The sequence below is a fragment of the Camellia sinensis genome, chromosome 5 (genome assembly GCF_055761805.1).
Source record: "Camellia sinensis isolate YWXY chromosome 5, ASM5576180v1, whole genome shotgun sequence".
Taxonomy (NCBI): domain Eukaryota; kingdom Viridiplantae; phylum Streptophyta; class Magnoliopsida; order Ericales; family Theaceae; genus Camellia; species Camellia sinensis.
In genome coordinates, this window is record NC_138965.1 from 129,046,759 (window position 1) to 129,059,325 (window position 12,567).

The 12,567-nt window shown below is 35.0% G+C and overlaps 1 protein-coding gene across 1 annotated transcript; it reads right to left on the reverse strand.

The window, feature by feature from the left end:
- Nucleotides 1–263: 263 nt before the first annotated feature.
- Nucleotides 264–2,255, reverse strand: LOC114265811 (putative UDP-rhamnose:rhamnosyltransferase 1). The gene has a single exon (XM_028206635.2). It carries the CDS (start codon nt 1,878–1,880, stop codon nt 471–473), a length of 1,410 nt encoding a protein of 469 aa, XP_028062436.2. The 5' UTR covers nt 1,881–2,255; the 3' UTR covers nt 264–470.
- Between the last annotated feature and the right edge of the window lie 10,312 nt (nt 2,256–12,567).

Sequence of the window (12,567 nt, forward strand, 5' to 3'; positions counted from 1 at the left end):
GATTTTGAGTTGCTCGCATTACTTAATATCTTTGAAAAGCCCAGCCTTCAAATTTTCAAATTCAAAAATATGTTGTCTAGATATTTAAAAATTTCATACTAAACTCGGATTGTTTGAATTTGAGTTGCACTTCTACTTAAAAATAATCACATAAGAAGTTAACTTTTGCCATACTAATATTAGTAGACAATATTATTATCTAATGAACAATTTTTGTATGGCGAACCACAATAAAATACAATTGAAAAAATTGGAGACCAAGATTTTTCATCTAAAAATAGAAGAAAAAATTGTGTTGGAATTGTCTTCCTCATTATTCACAACATTCATTCCACACAAACTAACAGTTCATTTATTTACCTTTAAACGCCCAAATCACACTCCATTTTTCATTGTTTTTCTCATTATCTCCACAACATTCAATCCACTCAAACTAACAGTCCATTTATTTACCTTTAAAAACCCAAATCTCACTTCCCATTTTTCAGATACTCAACAAACTCATCAACGTACTGATGATGCAGCTTTTGATCCCTGAAAATCACAGCAGCTTTCTCTACCCGAGTCCTCATTTCGTCTCCTTCCTTGGAAGCCATAGCTTTTCTCAGACAGAGAGCTATGTTATTCCCGCAAAACGACCCATCTTCACCTCTCTCCACTTCAATCGCCAATCCTTTCTCCACCAACAACCTCGCGTTCAATGGCTGATCGGCGATCAGAGGCAAAACAACCATACAATGCCCGAATCGTAATGATTCGACCACTGAACCCCAACCGGCGTGAACCAACGATCCTCCGATTGATGGGTGAGCCAGAATCTCGATCTGCGGTGCCCATCCGATTGAGACTTTGCCTCTACCGGAGGTCCGGCGACCGAAATCCGGCGGAATAGTGTCGAGATCGTCGGAAGCCCAACTGGGTTTTCTCAGAGCCCACAAAAATGGCAGTTCCGATGACTCCAACCCAGAGGCTATCTCGTAAACTTGGTCTCTGGAGAATTTACACTCGCTTCCGAACCCAACAAACACCACCGATTTAGGTTTCTGTTCGTCCAGCCATTCGAAGATCTTACTCCACTCCCCGTTATGCGCGGCGGCGGTGGGTGTTTTTTTGTGTTTTTCCGGCAAAAGTACGCCAGTCGGAATCACCCTCTTATTACCCATGATCTTCCCGAACAAATCAAAATACTCACCTTCAAACTCTCTGCAACTACGAATCGTCACAGCTCGACACCCATCAAGTGTTCTAGCGACTCGCTCGGCAACCGAAATTCCCGAGGCGTTTGCTGTGTAGAACCCAGCAATGACTCCGATTGCTTCATAACGACGATAATGTACCGATGATCGGCAACTGACCCACCACGGCGGCGACGTCAAGTCCTCCGGCGACGACCTCAGTCTTCTCTGGCCATCACCGGATAAACATTCTGGTGGGCCGAAGAACACATTGGTGGCGGCAGAGCAAGCAGAGAAGATGACGAGAGGGATATGGCACTCCTTGGCTACATCAACAGTCCAGTAAGAAACGAAGTCGGAGATGATCCAATCGGGTGATTGTTCAATAACGAATTGCTTAAAGGGGTGTTTGAGGAGATCGAAGGCGGCCATTAAGTGCTCGAAATTGTCGGGGAGGATGTCGGCGGTGGCCTCGATACCTTCTGGGAGAAGGTTCGTGCCCACCGTCGACCACGAAAGGGGGACGAAGGTGATGAGGGATGACAAATGGGGAGGGAGTGGAGGGAGTCTCTGAATGTTGTTTCGGGTAGAGATGAAGGAGACATGAATACCGGCTTTGGCTAAGGCGATGGAGAGCTCGTAAAATGGAATTAAGTGGCCGAATGCGACAAACGGTACAAGGGCAGCGTGAATGTCTCTCTCCATTGTTTGTTTGGGGCATGAGTGGAAGAGTCTGGATAGAAGCCGGGAGTGTGTAACCTAATTACGGTATCATCCATTTATAGTAGAACAATACTAGGTATCATGAAAATTTTTTTATGAAAATGATCATAAAAGATTTATGACTCTTGAATTACACTTAAAATAGAGTATCACACACTAATCAAGGTAATCCAAGAGTCATAATTCTTTCATGATCATTTTCATGAAAAATTTTTCATGATCCTTAGCTTTTCTCTTTATAGAAGGGAACTTGGATCCGTTTTTGTTTAGTTTTAAAATAATGATTGAAGCGTGGAGTTGTGTTTTAAATTCAGTTTTTGAAATATGATTTAAAAAAAATTGTTCAATTACGAATTTTGAAAATAATTTTAGAATAATTTATAATTTTTTTTATTGATTGATGTATAGAATGTAAAAAAATGTGAAAGGAGAGACGAGAGAAAAAGTAATTTATTAATTGATTAATAATAAAAAAAAAAGAGAGGAATTTTAAAAATAATATTGAATTGCATTTTTAAAATATGTTTAGTTAACATGTTCCATTCATATCATGATTTAAAAATAAAATTAATTAAATAGTGAAGTTGCATGCACTTATACTTTATTGAAAAATATTATACAGAATCCTTATTATTACTTTTTTTTTTTTATTTCATTTTTAGATACAAGTGTATAGGTTCTATGTGTATTTATTGATATGAGCTTTTTATTTTGTATTTAAAAATGAGAAAATAAAATAAAAATATATAATTATGTATAACGTTGCTCTATTTTATTATATTATGTCTTATAATTAATAACAAATGGGAGTGCAAGTATGTTTTGGTGGGATATAAATAAAAAATTGTGGGAGTAGAAGTATCACTTACACTTCTCATATATTTGATTATCTTTTCTCTCTTCTCTTGCTTACATATAATTCGCATAATAATAAAATGTTAAGCTTCACATTTTCTATCAAATAAATAATTAAATGTTTCACATAAATGTGAGATTTATAAAATTATAAATCTTACATTCATGTAAAATATTTAATTATTTATTTTATAGAAAATTAGTATACTTAATATTATCCTATAATATTAATCAATAATACACGTGTATTGAGCGGATCCAAAATTATTAAAATAAAATAAAAAAGAAATAAAATGATATTCTAGAAATAAAAAAGAAATAAAATGAGATTTTAGATTGATAGGTGAAAGCAGCTGTACCGAGAGCATGGCAACGTTGCAATTATACACGCGTATGGCGCGAATCCAAAATTTCTAATTAAAATAAAAATAAAATTAGGTTCTAGATTGATAGGTTAAAGCAGCTGGACCGAGAGCACGACAACGATGTTCCTTATTTACGGAAATTATTTTTAAAATAAAATCTCTGATAAAATTGAAGATTAAAAATTGAAGATTAAAAATTAAATATCAAAAATTGAATGTTGAATTTTTTAAGTTAAAAAGTGATTTAATAAAAAATTAAGTACTGAATTAAAAATAAATTATTTGATATGTATAAGATCAAATTTAAAATTTATTACTTTTAAATTGTATTTTTCAATTTTTGTGTTGTGATGGTGGCGGCGGCAGCGGTAGCGGCAGCGGTAGCGGCAGCGACGGTGGTAACGTTGATGGCGGTGGTGATTGTGTTAGCAATAGTGATGTAGTGGTAGTAAAATGATGCTGATACTTATGACAACAATAACAATGGTGATGAAGGTGGTGGTGGTGGTGGCAGTGGTAGTAGTGACGGTGACAGTGACGGTGACGGTGACATGGTGGTGACGATAGTGGTAGTAGCGATGGTGGTAATAGTAGGGGTGACATGATAGCGGTGGTGGTTGTGGTGGTGGTAATAGTAGCAATGGTAGTAGTGATGTGGTGGTGAGTTTGTAATAGTATATATTAATACTTAGTGCCATTTTGGGAATATAGTAAAAAGTCACGTTTTTTGACAAAATGTCCAAAAACGTGGCTGCCAAAAACGCAACAAAATTCTTTTGGGAAGTGCCAAAAATGCAGTCCTAAAATTACAAATTAGGGCCTATGAAAAAAAAATAAAAAAAATAAATCTCTTATGTTGGGTAAGGGTATTTTGGTCATTTTAATTTGATTTGACACCATAAATAAATATTAAACTAAAATGCAAAAAGTCAGCTTTTTACCAACTTCCAAATCACTTCCAAAAAAGTCAAAAAATTTGGTAAAAAGTCAAAAGTAAGCTTTTTACCAATTTCCCAAAACAACCCTTATATTTAGTATTTATAAATTCAATCCGAATTAAGTAACTTTCATATAACTTATAATTTTATTAAATTTTAGCCTACATTTTAAGAGGCACTTAAATTTTTAAATGATATTAATTATGGTTATCAGATAAGTTTAATTGATTATCACTTAATATATTCAGTTTTAAGTGCTAAATCTGGTTATCAAACACTCCCTAAATGTATAGCGATTATGGTTTTAGACCCGACCCATTTGATATTCTGGACTCAGGTTTCATGGTTCTGTATTGTTGTTCTTGTCTTATTCCTCTTTTTCCTCTTGAGTTTGGCTATTGGGTTGTATTTGTTTGCGTTTGGAATATGTTGGTAGTTTAGTTTCCAAACATTTGTTACCCAGAATTTTACTTCACTCGAGCGTCACTTTTTACGCTCGAACGGGCTTTGTGAACTCTCAGTATTTTTGCAGGCCTGCAAAACTACAGAGAGAGTGTATTCTCCGCTCGAGCGATGCATAGCGGCCATTCTTATACTCGAGCGATGGTCATCTGTCAGTAAAACTACTGGTAGTGTATATTCTACGCTCGAGTGTCACTTCTTGCGCTCGAGCGGTAACCATTTTGTGTTTGGACGCTCGAGTGTCACTCTTGCGCTCGAACGGACTGTGAGTAGATCACACCAGGCCATTTACTTGAAGCTTCCCCTCTGGTAGACATCTGTCGCATTATTTGTGTTCTGATACTGTCCAATAATCTGGTTATTGGAAGGTGATGTGCCTCAGCAATCCAGTTGTTGAATGATTTAGTAGAATTGGAGGACATCTTGCCATACTAGTTGCCCCTGGATTACAGGGTGTTGGCCTATCCAAAGGCGGTGTTAGTGGATGTAATGTCTTATAGAACAATATGGGGTATGTTAAAAACAAAAGGTACAAGTTTAACATGTAAAGATACGCACCTAAAATAAGCGTTCATCCAATGGGGTGGGGGTAGATTTTCGAGAAAATCGGTTGCAATTTTCTTACCGAAATTGGTGAACTTTCCAGCTATCTCTTGAAATGCATTCATGGTTGGTGCATAAGCACAGTTGTCGAACTTGGCTATCAACCCAATCCGATGCAAATTGTTTATATATTTCAGCTTGTCCCTTAAGTTCCTCTGAAGGCGTTGCATGCAAAATGCATGGTGAGCATTCGGGAAGATAATGGGCATTGCCTCCATGAGCCCAACATGACAATCCGATATGAATGTCAATGTCCTGTCCTCACTGAGCGCGTTACAAAGATGTTGCAAAAACCATGACTAGTTTGTTGCGTTTTCTGCGCCAACAATCGGAAATGCGACTTGAAACAATCCTGTATGGAATCATATTGGTAAGCTTTGTGTGTCGGGGAAGGTTGTATGTGTGACAATTACCATATTAACGTGATAGAAAAATTGGGCAATCGTGGTTATGTGACTTGTGTACTCGATTTTTACAAGTGTGAGACGTACCTTGGTTTCCATCCTTAGTCGTGGCAACAAGTAAATTCCTTTTGAATCTCCCCTTTAAGAAAGTGCTATCTAGGAAAAGTAATGGGCAACAATGTTTGAATCTGCCAATGCATGCTATGAATGATTAAAAAATCGTTCGAAACGGTTGTCATGCTCGTCGCAATCAATATTGATGTAAGTACTTGGGTTGTGTTCCATTACGGCCCTACTGTACTAACGTAGTTAGTCGAAAGATGTGCTATGAGGGTCAAATAACTCGCCTCTAGCTTTTTCAACACCTAACCAAGCAACACGGTAACTTATCTCAAGTCCATAATTTTTTTTTTTCAAATCAAATGCAACATTAATCGGCCTAGTTAAAGGCTTGTTTCGTATACGTTGTGCGAAAATGTCGGACACCAAGTCTGATCCGAGTAGTCGGTTCTTTATTGTGCTAATAGCGATGCCACAAATGTGTTCACTGTTCCATTTACGAAGGTAAAAAAACCCATTAGCATCCAACACTCGCGCATGCACGAACCATGTGCAACCCTTCGAGTCTCGCAGCGAACACACAGTAGTAATTTGTACCTAGTCGTTCTTCAACTACTTGAATTTGAAACCACACTCCAGCACATATTTGCAAAGAACCGTCTGAAACTCATGCGCTCCTCCTTTGAAACTTTGTCCCACATGAGTAATTTCGTTAGCCCATGTGGCCAATAGGAAAGTCTTTTTATCATGTGGACAGTAACTTGACAACAAATCGATATCGTAATCCATATCCACCATGCGAACACCCCGTTTGACACCATTCATAGGGAGGCTTGGACTGTTGTCAACAAAATCATCGTTGGATGATACACTTACACAACCGCGTAACTCAACCATAACGTTGATTAGTTGCAAGCGGAAAGAGTATGTAAGGTTAACCATATTTTGCATATCTACATCATTTTGTAAGGATAAATTGTTATAGTCCGGACTCTTAAAGAACAAGCAAACATTACCCGGCGAAAGCCCAACAAATTTGTCACACACAAAATTAACCAGCTCGACAAATGTGTACGAAGATTTCAAAATATATGCAACTTTGGTGGACCGAAAACACCGCAGCAACATAATAATGTCATCCATTTCTGCATACAAAATCGTAGCACACAGTTTAGAATGTTAGAAAGAAGTTACCAATACACAACCACGACCGTATGTGTGTCGTCCACAACCACTCCAAAATCTCCCCCACACATAGTTTGCGAAATGGACATGGTAAAAACTGCATCGGGGGTGGCGGTGCCACAAACAATTTGGAAAGCATATGAAACACACATATACACGGAAAAAACAGAGAGTATACAACATCATTTTCAATGTTGACGACGTACCTGATGACGACGCTGCACTGATGAACTTGGTGTAACCCTATAGAAAAATGGGTATGCGATCTTGTTATGCCGCACTGTGAACTTACATATATGTGAAAACCTCTGTGCGGCGACTATGGTCATCAAATCTTTCACGATATTCCCCTCTCAAACACAATCACATATCACATATGATGGATATGGACGTGATCCCTAAACTTGTGTGACCCAGTAAAGGAAAGGGCACAAACGTCTATAATATCAAAATACAAATCAAAATAGGACCTATTGGTGATAACGTTATCACCGATGGGATCTACTCGTGTATGTGTACATCGTTACGACTAAATGGGTTTACTGATGCTGATATGAGATTTTTGGATAATTTTTTAAAAATAAAAAAAATAAATCATAACCAAATACGATATAAGATATAGTCAAAATGTTTTTGGAGTCATAACTAAAATAATTACAAACAATAACGCCGCAATATATATATATATATATATAATTATGTCATAACTAATACTATAATAAATCGTAGATAATAGCCAATCATCGCAAATGCGACATATAGTAGACACCTTAATGAAAGACATATGGTAGATAGACACCTCAATAAAGATATGTATTGTATGATTTCCCAAGATATAATCATGTGACACCGACAAATCTACTTAAAGGTCATATTTGTTTGGCAGATTAGGTTAGATATGATTGTTAGTGAGAGGATGGTTAGTAAAGAAGTTGTTAATGTGGGGATTGTTAGTGAGAAAATTAAGTAAAAGTGTGGGGATTGTTAGTGAGAAAATTAAGTAAAAGTGTGTTTGTTATGACAATAGTATGGAAGATGATTAGTGATGGGATTGTTAAATTATTTTAATATAAAATAAGTAAAAAAAATATTTCTATATTAAAAAAAAACTAAAACAAATATTAAAACAAATTGGTGCACTTGGTAAAAAAAATAAAATATATATATATTTTTTATATATAAAATAGACTCAACTCGTTTATTATTTTTCTAATCTCATTCAAAGTTCAACCAAACTAATCCCCTTACGGTGGGGATTACGAAACCCGTCGAACTATTACTATCCCCTCTCAAAACACCACCAAACAAACGTGAAACTCACAGCCATAGAAACCCAATCCCCTTCCCACATTGATAAACAAACATGGCCAAAACACCATATAAAATCAACATTGAATATCACGATGGTGGATCTGATATAATGAAGGTGGATCTCGAGGAAGGAGAAGATGTGGGGGAATGATATTCATCCAAATTATTATCTTTCATATTCATAGTCTACTATTTCAATCAAATTCTTTCTCAATCGTTGATCATCTAAATTTTAATAATAAAACTAAATTATATAAAAATATATTATCACACGCACAAATAAATCATATTTTATTTTTTAAAATAAGCAATAAAATGATGAATATGCAATATAGTGAAACGAATAGGAAACATTCCCAGATGCTGTGCCAATATTTAAATAGAGGTCATGCAACACATGTTTGCATTCCCAGATGGTGTGCCTATATCTAATGTTTTTTTTACTAGTATTGCTCTGTTTTTCTTTTACTAGTCAAAACTTTCACAAGTTCAATAAATATAGCTCTCTTCTCCGGAAAAAATTGGAGACAGAGACTCACCTTGTCCTTGTTCCGTTTGTTGCATTCGGCAACATGATGCCATTCTATGTTTAACATGATTTTGGGAGCCTACGGTGAAATTTGGTAAAATTATGATTCGTAATGAATTAATTAAGTTTAATTAGCATAAACCTTAGATTAAGTCAACTTCATTATGTATGTGATTTTCTATTTCATTGATTAAGGAGATTTAGATCCTAATTGGTTGTTACTCTAAAGTAATTTGGAATTTATGGGAATTTTTGAAGTCTGATTCGTATTTGATTTTAAGAAGGATTTAATTTGGAATTAGAAATTGAATGTCCAAATGGCTTAAGGAGGTAAAATTGATGAGTTGATTTAGTTTAATTTCAAGTATCGGACCATATGGAAGTTTAATAAAATATTCGATTCAGTTTAGTAAAATTGAGATTTGATAAATTCAGTCCGAATTGGAGTTAATTAAGTGAATTAAATTGTGAGGATTTGGAATTGTAATTATTCGGAATTAAATTTACTTATGAAGTGCTCAATTTAAATATGCAATTTATTGATGAAAATTTTGAAGCTTAATATGAAATTGAAGGCCTTAATGATTTAAGAAACCAAAATTGAGGTTGAAAATAAATTTTATTTAATATTTGAAACCTTTTAGGAGTCTGATTAAAAATCTGATATAGAATAATAAAGTTAAATATAATTAATTGGGTTATAATGGAAGTCAAATTAGACTGATTAAATTATGTTGGATTTGTGACTAATTATGATTAATTAAGATATGTGTTGTTCAAGATGTGTTAAGATCAAGTGTTGCCTAATTAAGTTAATTTTAATCATAAATTGAGTGGTCTAAAATTTGGGAGTGTATGTGTAGTGTGCTGAGAAATCTGGTGGGTGTACTGAGAAACCAAATTTGTGAGTGTATACAGGTATTGTGCTGGAAGATTGAATCAAGGTGCATGTGTGCAATATGTGTCAACATGAGAAATGTGCATGTGTGTATGTGTTGAAAGATTTGAATGAAGGCCATTTGGCTGTTCTGCTGGGAGCAAACCCGTGGGGAGAGAGAGAGAGAGAAAGAGAGAGAGAGAGAGAGAGAGTGTGTGTGTGTGTGTGTGTGTGTGTGTGAGAATTCAACAAGTTTTTGCTGGAAATGTAGAAGTAGAGCTAAGGGAAAGCAAGGGAATATGAAGAAAAGAGAAAAGACTCAAGAAATTCAACCATTGAAAGACTTTAGGTAAGAAATTGAAACTTAGATTTTATAAATAATTTGACTAAAAGCTGAAATTGAGAGACTATTGGGTTCAATTTCATATAGATAGAAAGAAATTAGGAAGGTGATGAATAAATGGAATTAGGTTCAAATTTATGGAAGTTAAATTGGGAATCAATTATGTAACGTTGAGTTTGATTTTTGTAGTCTTGTATGAATTTGGGTTTCATTTCTACATGCATGAAGAAATTTTGTAAGTTTTAATACTCTAATTGTACATGCATTATAGATTTCTTGGAATTGATTTCATGTATTAATGAAATAAGAACCAAGTCTTGGAAAATTATGAGATTATGAACAAATGAGTTTAATTTCTAAACTAAAGGCGTTTTGATGTAAAGTAAATGATTTAAAATTGATCATATTTTCTTAATTATGTAAGAGTTTGTGTGGTTTTAGACAAGCTATGTATGAGCCCAAGTCTTGAAATTATATTTTGAAATTTCAATTCATGTTTTAGAATTTGTGGGTTTGGAATTGGGCTTGATGTGAAGAAAATGAATTAAATTAAATTCGGACAAATTTGGAAATGGATTATAATTTATATTGAGAATAAAAAATTAGTTTGATTTTGAATTAAATTTCATACATACAAATATTTTTGAAAGGGCTTTATAGCTTCAATTTATGTTTCATAAAATAAAGAAAGATGATTTTTGAAACTTGGAGAATTTGGCACCAAATCGCACATGCATACATAATTTTATTGAATCTCATGAATTTGAGTGTCATTTCCACTATTTGAGATGAAATTAGAGTCATGCATGCACAATCTATGAAATGTAGAATTGATGTGCATAAGTTATGAAGTTATGGAAATGAATTTGAAATAATTTGGGCTTGTATAATGAATCCTTGGCGATTTGAGCTTCAAATCCTATAGAATTGGCATTTTACCATATTAGAAGTTGTATGGTTGATATATAGGATAGAACATGTAAGTTGTGTCATTTAAAGTTATGTTTTGAAGCACAAACAACATTCTAGAAAAACCATAAATCGGCTTCATCGCTCGAGTGGAGAAGTTGCCGTTCGAGCGTAGAATGCAAGGAGAGGTTTACTTCGATCCTAAGGACCCAGCGACCAACTCAAGGAAAGCTAAAGCTCATTAAAAATGAAGAAAGCGTTTGGTCAGCTTCAAGCTAGCCAGATCTGGGGATAAGGGGGACAGATAATAAAAGATCTTTGGCCATCTTTTCATCGCTGCTCCTTCTTTTTAATTGAATATCCCATCGAGTAAAGGAATGACCTACTTTAGGAAGAAATCCAGCCATAGAGCACTCTGAAATCTAGCCAAGGGGTCCGCTCGAGTGGCCAATGTTGCGCTTGAGTGAGGAACCCTGTTTCAAAAAAATTTGAAAAGCTGTTTCATGTCCCGATTTCCGTTTTCTTTTATTTCTAAGCACTCTTAGGCATACATTGAACATTATAAATAAATTAAAAGAATAGAAAAGAAGCCTAAGAGAATTAAACAAGTTAAGAACGGAATAAATTGTATTGTGACCCGATTTCTATGTGTGTTATGAATTGTGTAGGGTCAACTACAAGGGTGAACCAGGCATCTGAACACTGTGAGTAATACTTTAGTAAATATATGTTCATATATGCTATGTTTAAATTCTACTCATGTGCAATTTTTTTGGATTTGTGAATTCGAATTATGAATGAGCATCCTATTCGTCTGATTGTGCTAGACTCTGTAATGAAATTGAATAGTACGAAATCATTTGATTACATGGACCAAAGGTCATTCTGAATGAATATGACATGGGCCTAAAGGTTGTTCTGTATATTTGATTACATGGACCAAATGTTGTTCTGAATGAATATGAAATGGGCCTAAAGGCTATTCTATATATTTGACAAAGGCTATGGTTGATTAGAAATGGGCCCAAGGCTGTCTAATATGTGTGTCAAGGACACGAAATGGGCCTAAGGCCGTCTTAATACGAATACGATCATGATCACGAGTATAAATATGCACATAGATATGAATATGGAAATGATGGACCTGAGGTCATTCGGTATAAATATGCTCATAAATATGAATATGGAAATGATGGACCTAAGATCGTTCAGTATAAATATGCGCATAGATATGAATATGGAGATGATAGACCTGAGGTCGTTTAGTATAAATATGCACATAGATATGAATGTGGAAATGATAGACCTGAGGTCGTTCAGTATAAATATATGCGCATAGATATGAATATGGAGATGATGGACCTGAGGTCGTTCAGTATAAATATGCACATAGATATGAATACGGAAATGATAGACCTGAGGTCGTTCAGTATAAGTATGCACATAGATATGAATACGGAAATGATGGACTTGAGATCGTTCAGTATAAATATGTGCATAGATATGAATACGGAAATGACAGACCTGAGGTCGTTTTGTATTATGATTGGGCCAGAGGCCGTTCTGTAATATCATTGGACAAGTATTTTGGACCCCAGGTCGTTATGTATGAATGAGTATTTTGGACCTGAGGTCGTTCTGTATGAATAAGAACTTGGACCTGAAGTTGTTTTGCCCCTTTGATACACCTTGAAATAATGGATTGAACTTGAAGTCGTTCTGATTTAGATTTACATGTGTTATGCATAAATATGAATTACTTAATTAAGAATCTAATTCATATAACCTCTTTACCTTGGTATTATTCACTGGGCGTTAGCTCACTATT

Bases quoted from the DNA above. Each gene is read 5' to 3' on its own strand.
- LOC114265811 (XM_028206635.2), bottom strand. From the start codon at position 1,880: ATGGAGAGAGACATTCACGCTGCCCTTGTACCGTTTGTCGCATTCGGC.